The sequence below is a fragment of the Cyprinus carpio genome, chromosome B4 (assembly GCF_018340385.1).
Source record: "Cyprinus carpio isolate SPL01 chromosome B4, ASM1834038v1, whole genome shotgun sequence".
Taxonomy (NCBI): domain Eukaryota; kingdom Metazoa; phylum Chordata; class Actinopteri; order Cypriniformes; family Cyprinidae; genus Cyprinus; species Cyprinus carpio.
The window spans coordinates 27,466,354-27,489,852 of NC_056600.1; the positions used below are offsets into that span (position 1 = coordinate 27,466,354).

At 35.7% G+C, this 23,499-nt stretch overlaps 1 protein-coding gene across 1 annotated transcript; it reads right to left on the minus strand.

Annotated features, from left to right (window-relative positions):
* Positions 1-21,506: 21,506 nt before the first annotated feature.
* Positions 21,507-23,279, minus strand: LOC122137154 (tigger transposable element-derived protein 6-like). Its single transcript, XM_042722835.1, has 2 exons — positions 22,122-23,279; positions 21,507-22,023 (listed from the first exon to the last, which is right to left on the minus strand). Exons 1-2 carry the CDS (start codon positions 23,277-23,279, stop codon positions 21,541-21,543), a joined length of 1,641 nt encoding a protein of 546 aa, XP_042578769.1. The 3' UTR covers positions 21,507-21,540.
* Positions 23,280-23,499: the final 220 nt, after the last annotated feature.

Here is a 23,499-nt window from a genome sequence, read left to right on the forward strand (position 1 = left end):
TCTCAGAATTAAAGAGGTGTTAAAATAATTTAAAGAGAGTCTTTGTCAGAGGCCTTTTTTATCTTAATTTTGACATTAATTTTAAATTTTTACACAAGACACATATCGGTTCAAAATATCGGTTATCGGTCTCCTTGATCTGTAATAATCGGTATCGGCATCGGCCCTGAAAAATGCATATCGGTCGATCCCTACCATCGACTACATCCTAATCGTCCCACACCCAGATAAAGTCCTGGATAAAGTCACCATCATGCCAGTACTCCGGCGTCCGGTCTACCATTCACTACCCCGAACTGGTGCCCGACCATTCTCCTCTAACCTGTTACTTCTGTGTCCTCATTTTCCCCAGTGATCTCCTGTGATTAGGCATGGGCCCGATTACCGGTTTCAAGGTATACCGCGATTTGAAAATTTTTCATGGTTTCAAAACCACTAATATTGTCCTTTATACCGTTCCTGTGATATGCGCTGTTTTCCATGTCTCCTCGACTGAAAGAGTAGGAATCGCTCAGGCTGAGTGCAGTGTAGAGATTAACACTGACCCCTCCTCCCCCTGTTGGTGCGAGCGAGTGGTCAGTCACGTGTGTGTAGGATGGCTGAACTTAAGGAGCTGCCCCTGGAACTTCACATTCAGCATGGGTACACTTCAGGAATTCAGCGTTCCTTTCCGTCTCGTGCACAGTTTTCAAAAGTAAACTCAACTGCAGATGAACGCGGACGGATGAGCTCGACACATGCGCAGTACCACGTTGTGCACGGCTGTCCGCGAGCCCTCTTGATGACGAAAATAACGTAATGCCGGACGTTTTTTGCCTTATTGCAATTCTCTGTTCTGGACTTAACCCTCTGAAGTCGATTAAACGCGTATACGATGCGTATAAAATGAGGCATTTTCTCCTGATGACCCCGAAAAGAACTTAAATTACACTTTCAGTTTTGATCTCACAGATCTTCAGTCAAATCTGTAAAGGTCTACTTTTTTTGTTATACAGACATAATAACAACAAAAACTTTTTGCACTTATAAAATAAAGATAAACAAACAAGGTGTGCTGTCTGCAGCCTTTGTCTGCGGTAATCTTCATTTACAAACGCGTTCATTAAAATGAACTGTAACTCAGTGAAGACTCAACACAGAGACATGAGAGATATATCTATAGAAAGCCTGACATGTCTACTTTTAAACTAAACAAGTGCTGCCGAAAACAAATATTCTTTGATAAAGTAATTCATATGAAAACAACGCAAGTCCGTTTTTGGTTCACGTCTCCCTTCATTATCTCTCTAATGCGACCACGCCCCCGCGCCGAGCGCGGCTTTTGAGATTCAAATGTTTCACTGAAGCGCGCGGGCTTAAATACGCCCACGACAACAGAAGACAAACGCAGCGAGATTGTTCTTAAAGTTTTTTTTATTTTACTGTTCGCGATGAGAGGAATAAGACATAATTCACCCCAAAAAGATGTGATGTGGTTGAGGATTTGAGATTTGGATTTCCTCAGAAAAAAGAATGAAGCACTTTATTCAGCAGAGATCATAAACATTAGTAAGTCTCTTTTTATTTATTTATATACTTGTACTAGTTTTCACATAACGTGTAAAACATTTTACTAGTTAGACTTTTTCCAAAGATTTTTCCAAACTATAATTCCTGACTAAATGTACAATCAAGTGAAATATTATGAAGTTTCAATAACAATATACACTACTATACCATTCAAAAGCCAAATGAAAAAAAAATAAAAATAACAAACAAAAGTAACTGTAACAAATGTAACAAACAATGATGTTCTTTCAATTTATTCCCCCTAAAAAACCTGAAAAAAATATTCTCAGCTCTTTTCAACATTAATAATAATAATGATAATAATAACAATAAATGTTTTTTGTAGAAAATAAGATTGTTAAAAGGATTTCTGAAGGGTTGTGTGACTGGAGTAATGAATCTAAAAATTCAGTTTGAAAGTCAGCTTTGATTGTTCCTAATAAACTGTTTAACTGCGCTCACAAGTGAATATTAAATTATGTTGTGTGGGATAATTAAATATATTCTAAATAAACTACAAACATAAAATGATATACATTTATTTTGTCCTTACATTCTTTCTTGTAACTCATCCCTCTCAGTGACACAGCTGACTGAATGGCTCATTATGCAGCTCATTATGTGGGTCTTTGTGATTCACACCTGAGAAGACAATGATATTCATGATAGTTGACGCCTACTCGCATATGACTTTTACAAAAAAAAAGTGTCTTAGAAAATTTAAATCAATATATTGTTTTCTGTGAGTGAGTAAACAAGATGATTTTCACATAATTTAGAAAGAAAAATTCTAGGCTACAAGCTCCAGTTCTCAAAAGTCCCGGGAACCAATGTTCTGTATGTGTTTTATTGCCTTATTCAAGAGATTAAAAATTTTTAGTTTTTCACTAACCACGCATAACATTTTTTTTCTCAAAAACACAATCATGTACATACATGCTGCTCACATATTATTATAGCCCAGTTTGTGCTGATTACAGTGAGATTAGACTTTAGCCATTTAGATATTTATAAGAAACTGAAAAAAGCACAAATGTCAGGGCATGACAAAACTTCTCCAGGCCCCAAAAATACCCTTAGACTCCAGAGGGTTAAACAAACTGCGTTGCAGTGCAATCATTTTCCAAAATGTCATTTATGTGAAAATATATAGTCTGTTAATGCTCGTTAACACAGGCTAGAGACGCTGAAGATGGACGCACAGAGAAAAATACTGTAGCAGGCAGATTACTCACTGTTCATGATGCATGAACTATTGTAAGAAAATCCTCAATATTGATTTGGGGTTTTATATGAATGTGTTTCTGAGAGGAGCTGACTCTTCTTTCTGAAAAGTGTACGTGTTATTTTCTTTTCATCTCATCTCTGTATAATGCATTTTAAAGCAGCGCCGCACAGCGCAGCTTTGTTTACAGTGGTAACCGAGAAAACGCTGCATCTGGTCTGTATCTGGTGTTCCAGAGGCGCCTCCTGCTGTCAGAGAGTGAATATGCGTCTCATTCAGAGCTTCTGCTGTTTGTTTTGTTCTGGCATGTAGTATAATTTCACAAAGCTTGTCAGAACAAATTGGGTTAGTATTAAATCAAATTATGTGTATGATTATTATTATATAACGAAATGATATAAATGATATGTATATGAATTATATAACTAAAATTAAATAACTGTAATTACAGATTTAGGTTAAATAAAGATGTCAGTCTTTATTTTTTTCTTTTTAGGAAACAAATCATAGAAAAAAATAAATTAATTCTACTGTTTATAATATTCTGTATGTTGCTCAAAAACAAAATATATTGTGTCCAGCGAGGAAAAAAAAAAAATTTCCCCGTCATTTAAAAACTTCATTCAGAGCTGTAACAACAATACCGTGATACTGTCAAACCGTGATATTTTTTGCTTAAGGTTATCATACCGTCAAAATCTCATACCGCCCATGCCTACCTGTGATACTCCTATGCTGACATTCCTTGTGTTACTCTCCAGAGCTCTGGGATTTATCCTTGCAACAACTTACCATTACATTGTCACATATCAACTTGTAAATAAACAGTTCACTTGCACTAAACCCTGTGCCTTCATCCTCGTTTGTGACACTTCAGTCAAGTGTCCTCTCTATTTAGCATATGCAATGAGCCTAAGACCAGGAAAGACAGATTTTTTTTTTTTTTATACACCTGATCCAACCAACATGGGTGGCCCATCTCAGTTGAAAGCCCACTCTGGCGGTTCTACATTAAATTACACCCTGGGCGAGACCCCCTTAGAGCAAAAAAAAAAAAAAAAAAAAAAACAAAAAAATTCTGCACAAACAGTTATATTTTATAATACCAACATAAGTGAAAGAGAAGATTATATTTCTCAACTGCACAAACGTTAACCCAGCTGATGGAAATAAATAACTGAACTTGTAACATTTTTTTTGCAAAGCACAATATTATGGTGAAACTAAATCTCGTGTTTAAGTTAAAAGCGAATTGTTGTATGAGCATAGCAAGAATCATAGCAAAAAGGCTAACAAACTTAAGAGTTACACCCACCAATTAACATTAGCCCTTCATACATGACATATGCCTTATTCACCCTGCTGAAAAAAACAATAGAAACCATTACAGAGTATGTAATGGTTTTAATGGTTCTAATGGGAATTCTAATGGTTTTAATGGACACTGTAATGGTCTCTATTGGTAATTTGCTTCCTTCTATTGGTGGCATGTATTGTCTATTGGATACCATTAAAGACCAATAGCCTTTGGAAACTTCTGGTGGTATCTACTGGACACCAGTAGAAACCATTATGACTCAAATAAATTAAGTGGTTTCTTTGGAAAACTGTAATGGTCTTAGTTGGTAGGCTACTGCTGAAAAAAAAAAATGAACACAAACAATAGAAACCATTACAGAATTTGTAATGGTTTTAAATGGTTCTAATGGGAATTCTGTTGGTTTTAATGGACACTGTAATGTCCCTGTGGGTCTCTATTGGTAATTTGCTTTCTCTTTTATTGGTGGCATGTATTGTCTATTGGATACCGTTAAGGACCAACAGAATACCTTTGGAAAATTATGCTGGTACCCACCCAGCACCAGACGTCATTTGGACATCGTTTGTTTTATTTATTTTTTATTTTTTTGGCTAAATCAACTCGGCCCGTCATGGCCTTCTTTTAGATCAAAAATTGACGTTGAAAGTTGGTCTTTGCTTGGTTCGTCGGATTTGGTTCAAATTTTGCCCTAAAATCTAAGTTTAATATTAGGTTTTATTTGGTCCATCTGATTTGGTCCAAATTGCAAATTTAGGCCAAAAATAAATGTTGAAATAACAGTGAAATTCTGCATGACTTCTACGTGCTGTAATGGGCGAGCGTGCTGAACTGGAGCGGAGGACGTCACCATGGAAACGAGGCGGCAGCGCAACCGTCAAGCAGCTGAACAGTGACTCTCAATATGGTTTTCACTATTTTTTTTAGGTAAGTTTCCATGTAAATGATACGCTTCCGTTTAATATTTACTTTATAGAAATGGTTTCGTGTCGTCAGAAAACTCTTTCAACTTTAAACGGGTGTAGCTCGGTAATTTTTTGTCAGATTTCAACAAATTATACATCATTTTGAAGGACTATTAATGAGAATTAAAAAAAAAAAAACAAAAACTCCACGGGTCTCAACTCATTTTTGCTCATTTTGACTCATTTTACCAGCACAGGTCACATATGCTACTTAATTTCCACTTGAGAGTGATCAGATTTAAAGTCTGAGATTAATCCATCAGTTCTAGAATTTAAATTTTTGTTTATGTGTGTGTGTGTGTGTGTGTGTGTGTGTGTGTGTGTGTGTGTGTGTGTGTGTGTGTGTGTGTTCCAAACAAGAGTGTCTGTCTCAGAAGCTGAAGAAAAGAGGCCACACCTCAGAGGAAATAAGCGCCTCCTAAGTGTAAGGAAATACCCGGATGAGAAGATCAGTGACAAACCAGATAAAACTGTCAGTGGTAAGTATTTACATATCCATATCTGAATGTAATTACTACAACCTCTTATATGATTTGAAGTGAATAGACTATGTACCATAAAAAGTAGACAATGTAATTATTCAAGCCTATTTGTGACCCTTGACCACAAAACCAGTTATAAGGTTAATTTTTTAAAAATTTAGATTTTTATATCAATAATATTAATAATTAAGTTTTCCATTGATGTATGGTTTGTTAGGAGGACAATATTTGTGTGAGATACAACTATTTGAAAATCTGGAATCTGAGGGAGCAAAAAAATCTAAATATTGCGAAAAATATTTAAAGTCCAAAGCAAAGCATGTTATTAATCAAAAATTAAGTTTTGATACATTTATGGTAGGAAATTGACAAAATATCTTCATGGAACATGATCTTTACTTAATATACTAATGATTTTTGGCATAAAAGAAAAATCAATAATTTTGACCCATACAATGTATTGTTGTCTATTGCTACAAATATACCTGTGCTACTTATGACTGCTTTTGTGCTGCAGGGACACATTTATTCATTCACTCATAACAACAAACAACACTGAACTACACCTAAACCACTGAGATATTCAACACAGCGGACAATAATTAATGACAACAGAAAAGAAGAAATAACAAGAAGAAAATATAAAGACAATCTGCGTCTCTCTCTACAAACAATGAATTACTTCAAAAACAGCAAAAATATATATGCATCTATTAAAGCAGCGCATGAGTATGGAACAGTGATTAAACTGACCTGGAACCAGTATTCCAAGAATTCCAAGAAGAATCCAGTATCCAGACAGACCATGGAATAACTAACATTAACTAATGGAACCTTATTCTAAAGTGTATTTGTTTTAAAATATGTTTCACTTTGGTCTGTTACTGTAGGAACATTGGCTTTACATTTCCATACTCCTAAACATGACGCTGAACAAAACAAACTGGTTGTTTTACTCATGAACATAAAATGTGTAATGGACAAAAGTTCCCATCTGTCAAGAACTTGAATCTGCTCAGAGTGCCCCCAAAGCGTTGGACAAATTTAAACATGATGATGTTTTGTCAACTAAGTTTTTGCAACTTTTTATATATGTATGGATAATCTCACATACTGGTAATGTGGTTTAAGTGGTACATTGTCCTAATGATTTTTCCTTCTCTTTTGCAGGTCTAAGACAGCTAGAATGAAGCCACAAACGCAGTTCATAGTTCCTGTATTTCTATAATGCATTAATGAATAACAATAATTTAAAAAAATGTAATGTCAAGGTTTTGTGTTAATTCCAGCTTTGTTGGGTATTCTGTGAATAATTTTGATTTAAGGTGCATATTCTTAATTCTTTGCAAAACAACATGAACTGTTTGATATTGAAAGGTTGGTATGTAGTTTAAATAAAAATGATATTCTTGACAAAACCTGTGTATAGTTGTATTAATAATTTAAATTATTTAATTAATTAATCAATGGCCTAATTACCAGCTATCAGGTAAACATTCAAATCAGAACCAATACAAAACTGCAACGGAAAGCATTAAATATGTGCAAATAAAAATCAATAGAAACTTGTAATGGAACCATCAGAACCAAAAGAGAACTGTGATGGAAACCATTATGTAAATGGCAGGGTAATGTAAAAAGAAAAAGTCTATAAGTGGATTTTCATTTTAAAAACACCTGTAATTTTGTACACCTTGTCTTGAAATGTGGGTTAGGGTTAGTTAACCCATTTGTGCCCAAATTTTTCTGAATGGTTTCATGCATATAGTCATGTTAATAGTGTCCTATGTGAACATGTTCTGCATTTATTTTCCCCAGGTTTTAGTTTATTTTCTTGAAAATCGTATTAGAATATGTGGCAACTATAGTTGCCGGTGGGTAAATATGTTGTATTCACCCCTTCAATGTAAAATTTGAATAGGAGGAGAGCATTTGGCATCTAACTCAAAATAACAGTTTTCAACAGATCAATCTTTATTCATAAACAATTAATTGTGCATAAAAGTTGAAGAACATTTGATGCAAACCCCCCAAAAAGTTGTATCTAGCTTATAATCACTTGAATATGGAAACACAATAAATTTGTTTGTCTTAAAATGGTGGAACATAGTGCAGAACAAAGAGCAGCCATTAAGGTGACCCAACAGTGTATTGTGTATCAATAAGTTAAATAAAAATAAATAGAATTAAGAAAATATTACATTTATATAATAAAAAGGGTATACCTGAAAGAAAATTACGCATTTAACTGTTTGGTTACCAACATTCTGCAAAATATCTTCTTTTGTGCTCAACAGAAGAAAGAAACTTATAAGTTTGCAACTTGAAGATGACACAGTTTCAATTTTTGGGTGAACTTAACCCTTATGTACAGTAGGTGGCCATCCAAAACGTTGGTTCTACCGCCGCCGCGGAGTTGGCAAAGTGCATTTGCAGCTTTTGACCGCTGAGTGGCGCTTTAATCACAAGTTTTCAAACAAGCGCATCAAAGCACATTTTCGCAAATAGACGTCAGCTTTGCCTCACCGAAGTGTTATATTTGACTGCAGTCGGGGAAAATGAAAGAAAAAATATTTAATATTCACAGATGAAAGTTAAGTCCTTATGTGCGTTTCTTAGAACAAATTCAAGTAGGATAAATATCAAGCCTATGAGCCTGTGCTTATGTTTTCTCTACACCATATTTTAGATTTGACACATTTAAATAGTGTGCAGTATTATTTACATAATATGAATTATGTTATATTATTCAAAAGAAATTATGGTTTACTTTGCATCAGAGCATTAAGAGTGGTAGCCTATTGTGAGCTAGGCTTGCGTGTTTTATAAATTATTTTCTTTATTTTAGTAAAACGTGAGGCACTGAATAATTTCGCTCCCATTATTTAGGCCTAATTAAAACAAGAAATGAATAAATTAAACCTGCACGATTTAACTAAATCATTGAAACTCTAAAGAATGGACTGATTAATAAAACGTTCTCATGATTAAACTCAAGTTCTCTCATTATAATCAACGAAATACACACAATGTAAAAAAGAGCTTCATTAATTGACAACTTCAGTCTTCTTTACTTGCTTTCATGTTATTTAAGTAAAATTAAATAAATAAATTGTAGCCACATTTAAATGCAGGTTTGTATAATATTCCGTAAAATATCAGTGCAAGATTTGCTTGGCGCGCATGATAATGAGTGCACATGCAGCATTTATTCTTATTTGTCTACGTATTTTATCTTCATTACAAATCTTGGTTGGTTTTATTTAGGATAACTGCATGTAAAAAAAAAAAATATTTGCTTTGTAATGCATATGCAAAATGTGAATTATTATTCATATTCAAGTGTTTGTGCGAAAATTATTACGCATGCATGACAGGGAGGCGCCCTCTCGATCACATGATTTTTTTCCTAATAGTGAAATAACTGAAAATTGTGGTGTCTCCCATACATGAGAAACATATCTACAGAAAGCTTGAAATGTCTTTTAAACGAATCAATTCAAAACGAAAGCATTATGTAATCTGTGAAGGTTGTATTTCTCTCTCATGTGGAGAGAGTCAGCACTGTGAATTTCATCTTGCAACCAACAAGAAAACATTTGTTTATTAATAAATAATTAAGATGTCTTCTTTTTCACAATTATTGGGCTACTTCTGCCAGTGCTTTGGGGCAAACTTAATGCATGTTCTTGAGTGCGGAATATATTAAGGCTCATTATGGATTATAGATGTAAATTTAATATAAACCTGCGATTAGTTGAATAATGACAAATGAACGGCTAGTTACTAGAAAAATCTTACGTGGGAGGCAGATCTATTAAATACCCTCTAGACATCTCTGTTAAAGTTTTTAAAGCATTTTATACACGTTTGCATAAATTCTTCTTTCAGAACGGTCTGTAATGGAGAGATGCCTTAACACTGATTTTTCCTCTGAAACACAAAAACGAAAATTGAAATAAAATTTATATTTTATGTTTTGAGAATGGCCAACCCTTCTCTGCAGATATTGTGCTTCTGGTTTGTGCATTTTAAATCACATAAAGTCTACAAAATATATAAAAACTCTTGTGTTTTTTGTCACGTCTGTAAAAAAAAGCCTATAAAACATGTTCATAAACGGACACTTTCCTGATGTCTGGACTCTGTTTGGGATTTAGAAATACTTCAATATATTGTTCATGAATAGGCTACATTCTGTGAAAATTTAAATTTCACACTCTAAAAAATATTGTATGGACGCAACAAAATAAGACCGCCGACGCTCCACTCAGGGCTCGTAGTTCTGATTGGGCTCAACCCTCCCCCGCACGTTTAAGACATGCTGCCGAGCAGAGTATGAGCAGTGCGGTGGTTTTCTGACTGGAGAGAGGAGAGGATTTTTTTAAAAGTCGGAGCGTCGTGGTTTTCACTCGCTCCAGCACCGCTCCATCACGAATACAATTCATGCCAACAGCCCGTAATATAACTGCATATTTAGCAACAATTCACATGATAAACATATTTAGCTTTAGCTTGATACACAATCTCTCCGATCAGAAGATAATATTGACGGCAATAGTCGAGTGGGATGTTACAGGCTAGTTCTCAAGGAGTTTGTCTTCCTTTTACTGATTATTTTCGGGTTAAAGCGTGATTCAAACAGATACAGCACATTCACACGTAATCACTGTCGCAAAAATGCTTTCAAACGAATGTAATTTTATAGTGCTGCTTCATCTGTAACTGATTTTGAAATCTGTAAGAAAAAAATCCACCTTTAAACAAAACAACTTATGAAAATTACTGTTATTTTCATCACAAACAAAATTTGCACAGCAGAAAGCAGCACTTATAACTTTTAATGCTGACGATGTTATTAGTTTGGCGTTTGGTAGGAAAAAAAGTTTGCACACAATAGCCTAATCCCGTTTGAAACTCTCCTGTTATTTTATTTATTTATTTTTTTATAGGCTACGTTATGAACATAACATTTCAACTTTATCCACGGAGCGAGTGCGGAGCAGTGAATAGTGAGCGCGGAGCGGAGTGATTATTAAATGCTCGGAGCGCGGAGGGGAAATTGTTGCTGCTCCACTCTCACATACTCTGCTGCAGAGTGAGAGAGATGTTTCCCCTACGAAATGAACAAGACCATCCGGTGTGGACACGGTTAGACAGTGTCTGCTATATTTACAAATAATTGATATAAGAAATAAAAATAAATACATAACCTAAACCAGCGGCATAACGAGATGAAAATATAGACTACAAAATATATTTACACTTGCTCTGTCCTCCGTCCATGACACTGACTCACTGCGGAGCTGCCAGTTTTAATCTGAACAGCTCTTAACGCCGAGTGGATGGTTAGATGCATGATGGGCTAGTATTAAAAAAATAAATTAATAAATAAAATAAAGGTCTTTCCAGCATTAAGGTAATAAAATCATCTACTGCTTTTTTTAATAATCTTGTTTCAGTTATAAATTTGACTGGTAAATGATAAAGAATTATATTAAAACTTGTTTTGAACAATTTATTTGTCATTTTTGAAACCCTCATAAGACACTGTCCATATGAAAGACCAAGAGATTCACACCTTTATCTCGACCCCCACAAGCTATCCAGAACTACCCCAAAACCCCCTCCAGCTGAACTGAATTCGGTCTGTTTTTTGGCTGTGAGGAACGGTGTGTTCTCATGTTACTGGGTTGAAACATGCCTGCACTCACAGCAGCCATTCTCTTTTTATTCATTATTTTCTCGCAGCCCATATTATTATTTTCATTAGACCAAAATAATAACAAATTATCAATTGATAATTAATCATTATTTTTGAAAAAATCGTAGACGTTTGTGAACGTAGACATTGGAGGCAGACCAAGCGGAATCCTCCATCAGCTGCTCCCGCTTCTAACTGACCCAGCTTTGCCGTCCACGTTTGGATTTTATAAAATCAGTTTGAGCGTATACAACTCATTAATCATGAGCCCAACATTTAGCAAGGCAGGAAAACATTCAGTCTACCTTAAGGAAGACCTATTTCATTGAGCTAATGCTGTTAAATACAGATAAAAAAAATTAATGAATAAAAAAACACTGTAAGCTATTCTTAAACTTGGAGCTCATTATATTGAAGTACAAATCCAAACACCAGAAGCAACCTACACTCTCAGTGTTCTTTCATTGAAAAGTATGCATTTTATTTATTCACAGGCTGTATGGTTGAAATAATATTTTAGTTTAAAACTTTAAGTGCCATTGTTTCATCATAGAAATGTTTCATACACCTTCAGTTGTTATGCTTTAAAATCCAATGGACAGACAATGGCCTATATTATTGTACATTACAAATATTTGGATCGTCCCTTATTTTCTTAACGAGTAAATACTTATTTTCTTCAAGAATAAACATTAAAAATAAAGAATAAAAGAAAGAACCTCTATTAGTCCTTATCTTCCATTTCTGAAGTTAATTTGCAACTCTAATGATGATGTGACTCCCCTGACAGTGGCACGTTCCTCAAAAAATAAATAAATAAATAAAACCTTGTTAGAGCTATGTGAGCGATTAATAGATTTAAAAAAGAAAAAAAGTGTGTGCTTGGTTTCCGAAATGGAAAACGAATACAGCTCGTAAAAAAATGATATGATGAAAAAGTCATGATAACATATTATTAATTCATAGAAATAATTTAAGCAACGAAAACCTTTTTTTTTAATACCATATTCATCTTGAATTTCAATACTATTAAACTGACTTTAAAATCTTAAGAATTTTATAAGTTGAAATGGTAAAATGTCACAGTGCATGTTAAATAGCCTAAATTAACTTGTATCTTATATAGTATCTGACGACCTTGATTGCATGTTAGCATAAAACTAACAATATATTTTTACTTTTTTTTTAATGAACAATTCCTGTATATAATGTGACAGCAACCTTTGTATCAAACATTTTGAAATCGTCTACAGCTGAGCATCGTGAGAGGCAGATTGAGCGCGTGGAGTGAATGTGCATGCACAAGTCATTTTTGGATGCAGTGGAAAAATAAAGCTGTCATACAAAAGGAAGAATGGAAAGATAAAGAGCTAACACATGGGATTAATTGATGTAGATGATCTTTTTCTCCCTTTTATGACATTATGTCTCGTAAGGGGCTAAATATTGAGGATAAGTAGAGATGTCAGTTAAAGGGTTAAGTTGTGTTTTAGGTGGGATATTATGAAAAAAGAAAACAAGACCAATAACCTTGATTTATTATCCTGTTAACACAGTACACACCATTTCCCCATGATATGTACTTACAAGTTATTTGCCCACTGGCAACTATAGCTGCCGCTTGGACATTTAACTAAGTATACAAAAAACTATAGATCTCCTGGAAGATTTGTTTTGTTTGGATGATTCTAGAGATCTTCATGATGATGTAGATATATACAGGTGCCGGTCGTATAATTAGAATATCATCAAAAAGTTGATTTATTTCACTAATTCCATTCAAAAAGTGAAACTTGTATATTATATTCATTCATTACACACAGACTGATATATTTCAAATGTTTATTTCTTTCAATTTTGATGATTATAACTGACAACTAAGGAAAATCCCAAATTCAGTATCTCAGAAAATTAGAATATTACATAAGACCAATACAAAGAAAGGATTTTTAGAAATCTTGGCCAACTGAAATGTATGAACATGAAAAGTATGAGCATGTACAGGACTCAATACTTAGTTGGGGCTCCTTTTGCCTGAATTACTGCAGCAATGCGGCGTGGCATGGAGTCGATCAGTCTGTGGCACTGCTCAGGTGTTATGAGAGCCCAGGTTGCTCTGATAGTGGCTCTTCTGCATTCTTGGGTCTGCCATATCACATCTTCCTCTTCACAATACCCCATAGATTTTCTATGGGGTTAAGGTCAGGAGGGTTTGTTGGCCAGTTAAGAACAGGGATACCATGTTCCTTAAACCAGGTACTGGTAGCTTTGGCACTGTGTGCAGGTGCCAAGTCCTGTTGGAAAATGAAATCCGCATCTCCATAAAGTTGGTCAGCAACAGGAAGCATGAAGTGCTCTAAAACTTCCTGGTATACGGCTGTGTTGACCTTTGACCTCAGAAAACACAGTGGACCAACACCAGCAGATGACATGCACCCCAAACCATCACTGACTGTGGAAACTTTACACTGGACCTCAAGCAACCTGGATTGTGTGCCTCTCCTCTCTTCCTCCAGACTCTGGGACCCTGACATAACTTTGGACCACTCAGCAGCAGTCCAGTCCTTTTTGAAGCGAGATGCTTCTGGCGCTGTCTGTTGTTCAAGAGTGGCTTGACACAAGGAATGCGACAGCTGAAACCCATGTCTTGCATATGTCTGTGCGTATTGGTTCTTGAAGCACTGACTCCAGCTGCAGTCCACTCTTTGTGAATCTCCCCCACATTTTTTAATGGGTTTTGTTTCACGATCCTCTCCAGGGTGCGGTTATCCCTATTGCTTGTATACTTTTTTTCTAGCACATCTTTCCTTCCCTTCGCCTCTCTATTAATGTGCTTGGACACAGAGCTCTGTGAACAGCCAGCCTCTTTTGCAATGACCTTTTGTGTCTTGCCCTCCTTGTGCAAGGTGTCAATGGTCGTCTTTTGGACAACTGTCAAGTCAGCAGTTTCCCCATGATTGTGTAGCCTACAGAACTAGACTGAGAGACCATTTAAAGGCTTTGCAGGTGTTTTGAGTTAATTAGCTGATTAGAGTGTGGCACCAGGTGTCTTCAATATTGAACCTTTTCACAATATTCTAATTTTCTGAGATACTGAATTAGATTTTCCTTAGTTGCCAGTTATAATCATCAAAATTAAAAGAAATAAACATTTGAAATATATCAGTCTGTGTGTAATGAATGAATATAATATACAAGTTTCACTTTTTGAATGGAATTAGTGAAATAAATCAACTTTTTGATGATATTCTAATTATATGACCAGCACCTGTATATGTCAACAAAAAAATACTTATAAGTAAAATGAAAATTACATTTCTTTGGGAGGGTTTGCCCTCGCCATGCTTCCTGGAAGCATGTAACAGAGAGACTTAACAGCCTCATGTAACAGGAAGGAAGTGAATACCTTATTTTTTTTTCTTGAAATCCTTTATTTGATTGTTTGCTTGCATGTCACTGAGAAATAAAACATGGATAACATCTAGAAAATTACTTACAAAAGGAAAATGACAACTATAAACTGCGGCAACTATAGTTGCCAATGGGCTTAAATGGGTTAATAATGGCTTTGTTAATAACGTTTTGTTGCTTTGTTGCAGGTGTAACTGTCTTCAGAAAACCCATTTATCCGAGACACCCAGTGCACTTGTAAAGCAGGATTGGGGCACTGTAACCATTTACTTGGACTACTTTACACACTGGCTCACTACCTAAAAATGGGACTTAAATCTGTACCACCAAGAACAAGTAAAACCTCTTTGCCTCAAACATGGCATGTGCCATCAAGAACATTAGGACTAAAGCCAAAGCCAATCAGCACAGTATCGGTTTCCAAAGTAAAACCACCAAAAAGTAGTACCCATAGAGTAAACAAAAAACAAACAAAAAAAACTTGTCACCACAGAGTTCGGCGACTTACCTTTAGGGTCTGTTTTATCCTAACAGTTACCCCAGCAGACTGTGTCCTTTGAAGAGCACCCTACACTGCCTCTTCCTCCACAACTATGCTCCTATGCAACTGTATTAATCCAGGAAGAACATTTCTATGGAGGTCTGATAATTACACCAGAAGATTCACTACACCTGGAAAGTGGAACCAGGGACCAAAGCAGCATCACTTGGCATCGGCTACGCACAGAGAGGATCACATCAACATCTTTTAAGCGGGTTTGTTCTAGAGTTAAAGATTTTGAAAAGTTAGCTGCTGACATGACTGCAAAACAAACCATTCAGACCAAAGCTATGAAAAGAGGGATACAACTTGAGCCTGTTGCTACTGCAGAATATGAAAAACTCACTGGAAACAAATTGTTTTCCTGTGGCTTAATAATTAATCATCATGCCCCTCACCGAGGAGCCTCACCTGACAGAAAAGTAGTTGACTTTACAGCAGATCCTGTCCACAGTCTTCTTGAGATCAAATGCCCAAACAAAGACATCTTCAAAAACTGCTCATATTTGACAAATACAGCAGGGAACTACACTCTAAAAAAGACCCACGAGTACTACTATCAAATTGTTGGACAAATGGGGATTAGTGGGTTTATCTGGTGTGATTTTTTTGTAAAATGTAAAAATGATTATGACCTTGAACGTATCTATTTCAACAAAGACGAATGGGTGGAGCTGAAGTGTAAGCTTAATTCTTTCTTTTTCAGCTGTTTCTTACCTGTTCTGTGCAACAAGAGAGTGTAAACAGAAACAAAACCTCAAAATACCTTTTGCAGTTTATTGAATTTCTTAAAGGGATAGTTCATCCAAAAATAAATTTGGTCATCACTTGCTTACGGAGTTGTGCCAAACCTGCATAAATTAATTTTTATATGCTGAACACAGTAGATACTTTGAGGAATGTGGGTAACCAAACAGTTCAAAATACACAGACCTTACATACCATAGAATGAAAAAAAAAAAAAACAATGGAAGTCAACAATTAAGTCAACTATTAACTGTTTGGTTACCTACATTCCTTAAAGTATTTTCTATGTTCACTAGGAGAAAGAAATCCATACAGGTTTGGAACAACTTTATGGTAAGCAATTTATGACCAAATTTCCAATTTGAATTAATCTATTACTTTAAAATTTTAAATACATTGCATTCTCTGTTAAACAGTCATTCATGTCATGAAAAACTTTTTCCTGTAAAAAAAATAAAATAAAAAATTGATTTTGATTTACTATCTTTATAAACTGTAAATATGACAAATGAAACTGGATTCCAATGAAATACAGAAATGTTTTTTTTTATTCTCTTAAACTTCAGACATGTCTGAAAATATTAATATATGGATATACTATATATCATCTATATATAGATTTTGAAAAGTTAGCTACATATATATTATAAAAACATATTTCTATTTAAAAAACATAAATATATAATATAAATACTACAAATATAAAAAGGCCACAGTAAAAAATACTACAAATATAAAAAGTTTGGTGTATTATATATAATTTATCAATTTTTAATATATATCACAATTAGGTGTATTATATATAATTTATCAATTTTTAATATATATTACAATTATATTTATGTACATATGTAGCATTGCATAAATATATATATATATTGGGGGTTCGATTCCCCGGGAAATGTGGGTAACACATGATAGGTAAAAATTGATAGCCTGAATGCACTGTAAGTCGCTTTGGATAAAAGCGTCTGCTTTGAAATGCAAAATTTTGAGTAAAAATTATAAAATACAATAAAAAAAAAAAAAAATAAATAAAATTACAATAATGTATGTAAAAATTGAGTAAAAATTTTAGCATTTTATTTAAAAAAAATTATATATATATATATATATATATATATTCTATATATAATATATATATATATATGGTGTATATATACAATACAATTATATTTATGTACACACACACACACACACACAAATGCATAAATATATACATATATATATATATATAAAAATTGAGTAAAAATTTTAGCATTTTATTTAAAAAAAATTATACATATATACACACACACATATTCATATATATATATATATATATATATATATATATATATATATATATATATATATATATATATATATATATTGTGTATATGTAAATGTGTGTGTGTAGCATTTTTCTTAAATATACATGTAATCCAGTATAGAAACTATAGTACAAATTTCACTTTGTGCACTTTTTTGGGACATTTAAACGTTCACTCAAAACAGTGGACCCTGAAAATTTGTGAGGATACCACACACAGTCCAGAGCTGATTTACAGAACCAGCCAATGACAAAGGAATCACTCAATTGAAAATGTGATATTCCTTGATTCGACGAATGGCCCGTTTGATGTGAATCCTCAAACGAGCAATGTTGTGTGTGTGTGCGAGCTCCTCATGGCTGAACTGTCCACTTGGGCCGAGAAAAGGTGGAATTACTACTGTGGCATGAATTTCATCAAGCAGGTCTTTGATTAAAAAGCCTTTGGTCTACCATCACAGCATCGCCCTCTTCAAAAAGATTCAAAATGTCAGATGTCTTGGTGATCTCTTTATCAGAGATGCTTCCTGTGTAAAGACTGCTCACAAAAGTCATGCTCCCATCCGGGGAAATTCCGACCAGAGATTTGAGTGTAGTTGTGCCTTTGTAGTGTGAGTAAGTCTCAGAGTTCAGTACCTTAGAGCTGGCAGATTGGACTCGAATTTCAGTACAATCCAGGATGACTCTGGTTTTGGGATAGAGAGCTTTAAAATACTTTGGCATAAGTTCATCAACTGCAGATCTACTTGGCCATATAAGCAGACTCCCCAGCATGAAGTACAAATAATTTGCCCAGGTTACACAGATTCGACTGACTGTACTTTTTGAAACAATGAAACGCAGAGCAAGGTCTTGTTCAAGAAGTGCCAGTCTAATCCGGCAAAGAAACAAGAAAAACTGATTAAACAGGGAGAGATGCTGTGCCTGGAATCCAACCCTCAGTGTGTGTTGGTTGGTTTCATTAATTCTCTGCACTTGAGCCCATGAGGCCATGCTCTGTAGTGTGGGCTGTAGAGCCAAGAAAACGCTCCTAAAGTGTCATAATCAGGGAACCCAGTGTAAAACTGGATGAGTTTTGGATTACCCATACAGTTCTGAATGCCAAACTGATGACTTCTGAGTGCTTCATTTTCAGCAGACAGACGAGAAATTTCCTCCCGTGCAGCTACAAGCTTCTCCTCAGTAGTCATGGGCTCCACACAACAGTCATGATCAGTGTTTGGCATCTCTGTGACATGACTAGAGTGAGAGAGTGTATGGGACATGTACATTTTCTTATAATTAATCCACAAGTTTTGACGCATATCTGTCTTGTTGAACTGGCTTACTCACAACACGGGAGTCCATGAAGTCCTTTTGTTTCTTATTTTCACCAGATGTTTATTTTCAACATCAATCGTTTAACACTTCTTACAGTCTTCTCAAATAAATCCACTTGGTTTACAACTTATAATATATATATATTATATAACATAATATAACCAGAACAAGCAACATAACACAAATAATTGTGATACTCAATTTAAATAATGAATTATGCAATATGGCTCTTACAGAGAGAGAGAGAATGAGAGCAGGCAAGTGAGATTTTCCCACCTATTCTATATTCATGTTTATTTCTCACTTGATGCATTTATATACACATTCATTTTGTATGATAGATTTCTACTAACCATTCTTCATTGCTTGGTCCATCCTTTGTAGAACTGCAGAGAAAGAAGAGAATAGTCATGTAACAATATTACACAGTTGGTTGGACAAAATGTGAACACCCATTATTATAGGGGTTAATAACATTTGTGTAGGTTACAGTGGGGGGAAAAACATTTTGATTATCATTTATTCATATTTTTGTTTATATTCTCTTGTTTGTCTATCAGTACAGCATAAGTGGCTTTCAGCAGTTTAGTACTGGCTGATTGTGAAATGGGCAACAGGTTAGATATCCAAATAAAGCAAATCATCAGAGCCTGTTTAACAAAAACATCTGTAACATTAAGCTCAGTTGTTGTGCATTTAAAAAACAACTGATTTTATGATTATGACTATAATTATTATGACTTCATCAGCGAAAAAGAATAGAGAGCAAAAACAAAAAGTGAATGATAGGGGCCATCAAACACTAATTAAGATTGTGAACAAACAACACAAAACAACTTAAAGTATTGGCTGTTTTGCAGGTGTTCACATTATTTTGTCCAACCTCTGTTCTGTCATTGATTAAACTATACAACTTAAAAAAATAAAGATTATATGACACACAAAACGTATAGAGTAACATTATGTATTTACATGTTCATTTAAAATCATTATTTAAACAGTAAATTCATTCATTTTCCCCATTTCTGCTCTCCTTTCATCTTCCTCATGTTCTTCCTCTACATGACATTTTCCTTGTCTAAAGCAGAAACAGAAATAATGTTCTGAACATAATTTTGATATTTTAAAAGGGGTTACCCTCAAACAGTACACAGCAAACTATTAAATATGTTATCTTTTGATCGCTTTGCATAAAAATAAAGTTTCTGCCCAGCATTTTGTAAGATTTAATATGTTTACCTTTATTTCATAAATGTCTGAAAGATGCTCACGATCTAGCTGTAAGCTCTCATCACAAATTAAGCATTTTAATCTATATAACATCATTTGAATAATATATCTTTTCCATTTACGATCGCAAGGTTTTCCTTTCGTAAGGCCGTTGAGTCCAGGTAAACACGGACGGAGCTGAACCTTCCTTTAGCTTCCAGTCAGTGTTCTTGAAAAACATTCCGGAGAGAAATGTTTCGAGCACACTCATGTTCTTTGTAATCTACGCAAAATTGAGACACATTTAACCTTAGTTGTTGTCGTAAACATATTTTAGCTCTATGTAAGCTCACATTAGAAATTAGCGTTTAGCCAACAGGCTAGTGTAACGGGGATAGAAATTTTAATATTGACCCTTGAGGTACAACAACAAAAGACAAAGGTGTATAGGTTCAATTTATTTCAATACATTGAACACATACTATATAGATGTATACACACTAGGAAGAGAAATTAACGTCTACATACGTGTTCCATGATCACGCTAGAGATCACAGATGATTAAGTACAAATAAGCATATTAAGCAAGTAGCAATACTGCTATAAAACCAGTGGTAAAAATATGGCGCCCTCTAGGGGGGAGTAAAGTCCCAAGGTCACAGTTCTCTCAACGCTGGTAGACACACCCTTAATAATTCTACACTCGTGTACAAAAAATAAAAAATAAAACAAAGAAAAAAAACCCACACACGCATAATCACTTTCATGAAAACAAGGGTTAAATAACCATGATGTGACAAAAAGAAATGCACAGCATCTCACAGCAAACTGCTAACGTAGACTAACCATGTTCCGTACACTTTTCGCCCTTCACCGCACGCCAGCAACCACTCCTCCGTTGTTGAAAGCCAGACAAGCATGTTTGTGTGATCATTCTCTGGGGGAATACCTATTGCACAGTCCACACTTTGATTGATGTCTTTTGGACCAATAGTTTTTGAGAAAAGTGGGGAAAAGTACCTCCTCCGCACGTGTACGGAAGATGATAAGCGTTAACGGTGTTCCGTACAGGCTATTATGATGTTCCGTACAGAGCGCCTTCTTTTATTTTCAGGACGAAAATGGACATTTAACGGATCGACTTTGAGCTATTTATTTATTTTAACTGGAGAAACATCATTTCAATGAATAAGAAAGGTGAGTAACTTTTTTTATTTGTTTAAAATTTAAGTTATTTGCTGCTTTAAAAAGCTAGAGGAGCATGCGAGCTAGGCCTGATTGTGTCATGATATTGATTATGGCATGTGAGTTAAGCAAGTGAATAACGTTACCATATCTTTCTAAAGACAAAGAAGGGCAAACAATTTGAACTGATTAGAAATATTTAATGATTAATCAATGTGAACTTCGAAACAAATTATCAGGATACGTGTTTGTGTGTGTGTGTGTGTGTGTGTTTACAACTATTTACATTTAACACTAAACTGATTAAAAAATACCATAACTAGAAATGAATGTTAATTTTTTTTTGTGTGTGTGCACCATACACAACGTGTTTTTAATTAATAAAAATTTAAAATTTATTAAAAAATCAAACATTTATGGCAAAGCCAGTCAGTGTCTGGCACTTCCTCCACTTCTGCGCACTCCAGGTGGAACCACAAATGGCACAGGTCACACCGGATCCATTCATCAATGGCCTCATCTCCTGAGCCAGGTGGGACCACTCTACGACAGAGAGCGCAGTGTTCTCCATTTTCAGTAGGAGGAGGTGCCTGATTTTTTTGCCTTTTGGCCTCCTGGGCTTGTTTTTTTTTCCTCCTTCTTCTTTGCCATCTCTTCCTTACGCTTTCGCTTCTTTTCTTCCTTGTCTTTCTCCTCGGTTTCTTTCTCTACCAGCAGGTCAAAATACTCATCGCTAGTGATGACTCGGGCTGGCAGCGGAATGCGACGCCTCACCTTCTCCTTCCTCTCCAGGGCTGGGCTCATGAGGACGTTAGCCAGACTCTCTGGTATTACACCTGCTGCCACCAGGTAATTTTTGTGACCCACTTTATTAATATTACAGGTGGGGCAAGGTGTTTGAGTTATGACTGATATGTCAGTAGGTGACGTGATGGATGGTGTGGTGGGAGCGATGGATGGTACGGTAGGAGCGATGGATGGTGTGATTGAGGGAGTGGCGGCAGGGCTGGATTGTGTGGCATCACTTCCATCTACAGATGGGAGCACTCTCACCACCTAAGAAAATAAAACGTATGTAAAACTCATTAACACACTTGAAAATAAATGGAAGTAGCTCAGAGGATGAATTATCATTGTATTAATGTCAAAATTACCTTGGTTGTGTCCACAGCAGCCCTTGACAGAGGAAAAATGCCAGCCTTGCGAAACCCGGCCTTAATGTTTTGGGCTGTGACAGCAGTGGGATAGACATGTTTGAGGAGAGCTGAAAACTGCTTCTTCCCCACAACAATGTCCCCTCGCACCAGACCCATCCTGGAAGCCATGGTGGAGAAAGCAGTCTTCAGTGGGTTGAAGACCGCAATATCAAGGGGCTGTAGTATGTGCGTGGTGTGGGCAGGTAGGCAGAGAATTTCAATATTCTTTTCTCTGCAGAACATGATTACTTCTTTAGATACGTGTGTCTCGTGTTGGTCCATGATTAAAATTAGTGGTCTCTCCTCAGGCGCATACCTAATGAAATGGTGGAGCCATTTCAGGAAGAGCTCGGAGTCCATGTATCCCTTCTCCTGGATGACATACAGGGCATTGGGGGGCCCATCCAGCCTATAGGCATTACTTGGGAGGCAGCCGGGGTAAATTATGAAGGGTGGAATGCTGTCTCCGGCTGCATTCACACAGCAGTGGACAGTGATGTGCTCCCTGGTTGTCTGCTGCTGTTGGTAAACATGCTTCCTTCCAGTCTGGCACAGGACCTTCTCCCTGGACCGAGGCTTGTCTCCAAAGCCAGTCTCATCGCAATTATAAATGAGATGTGGCTTGTACTCCAGGTTATGCTTCTCATAAAGGGCCTCGTGCAGCCTGAAGAATGCCTCAATGGCCTCCGGTGTAGCACCATGGACTCTGGCTCTGTCCAGGGAATCTGCCGTCCTTGAGGCCAATTCTGGATGGCGGGCCTTAAACCTGGACCACCACACATCACTTGGCCCCTTCTCCAGGTTTACGGTGGTGGTCTCGCTTCTGCCACTCTCTTTAATAATCCCAACAGCCAGAGCTTTGACAAGGGATCTAGTAACTGGGAAGCCATGGTCTGCCATCCAAAATATAAAGGAAAGGAGAACCTCTTCCTCTCCAGGTGTCAGGGCCGAATTAGGATGAGGGTTGTGGACATATTTGTTTTTTTTATAGTCCTGTAGAGTGGTGTGGGGAATGCCAAATTTTTTTGCTGTTTCTCTTAAGCTTGCTCCTGCCTTTACTTCCTCAACTGCCTCGTTTAACTTCTCCTTTGAATACTGTTTTTTCTTGCCTGACATCTTTCTTTCGCTTTACTGACTTTCCTTTTGAAATATAATATTGTTAATCATGTAACATAGTTGTTAACCTTAACTTCAAATTGTTTATTCACAAAGTTTTATATCTGTTAACTTGATGTATTAAAACTTATTAAATAACTTATATCTCTGAATATCCTATCATTGTGTTTAACTTTTACTTTAGGTTAAAGTTAATGTTAAGTTTAACTTAATGAAAATT

Bases quoted from the DNA above. Each gene is read 5' to 3' on its own strand.
- LOC122137154 (XM_042722835.1), bottom strand. From the start codon at position 23,279: ATGTCAGGCAAGAAAAAACAGTATTCAAAGGAGAAGTTAAACGAGGCA. The intron at 22,024-22,121 runs GTAATTTTGACA...TTATTTTCTTAG, and splicing joins CTGCTGTGGACACAACCAAG to GTGGTGAGAGTGCTCCCATC.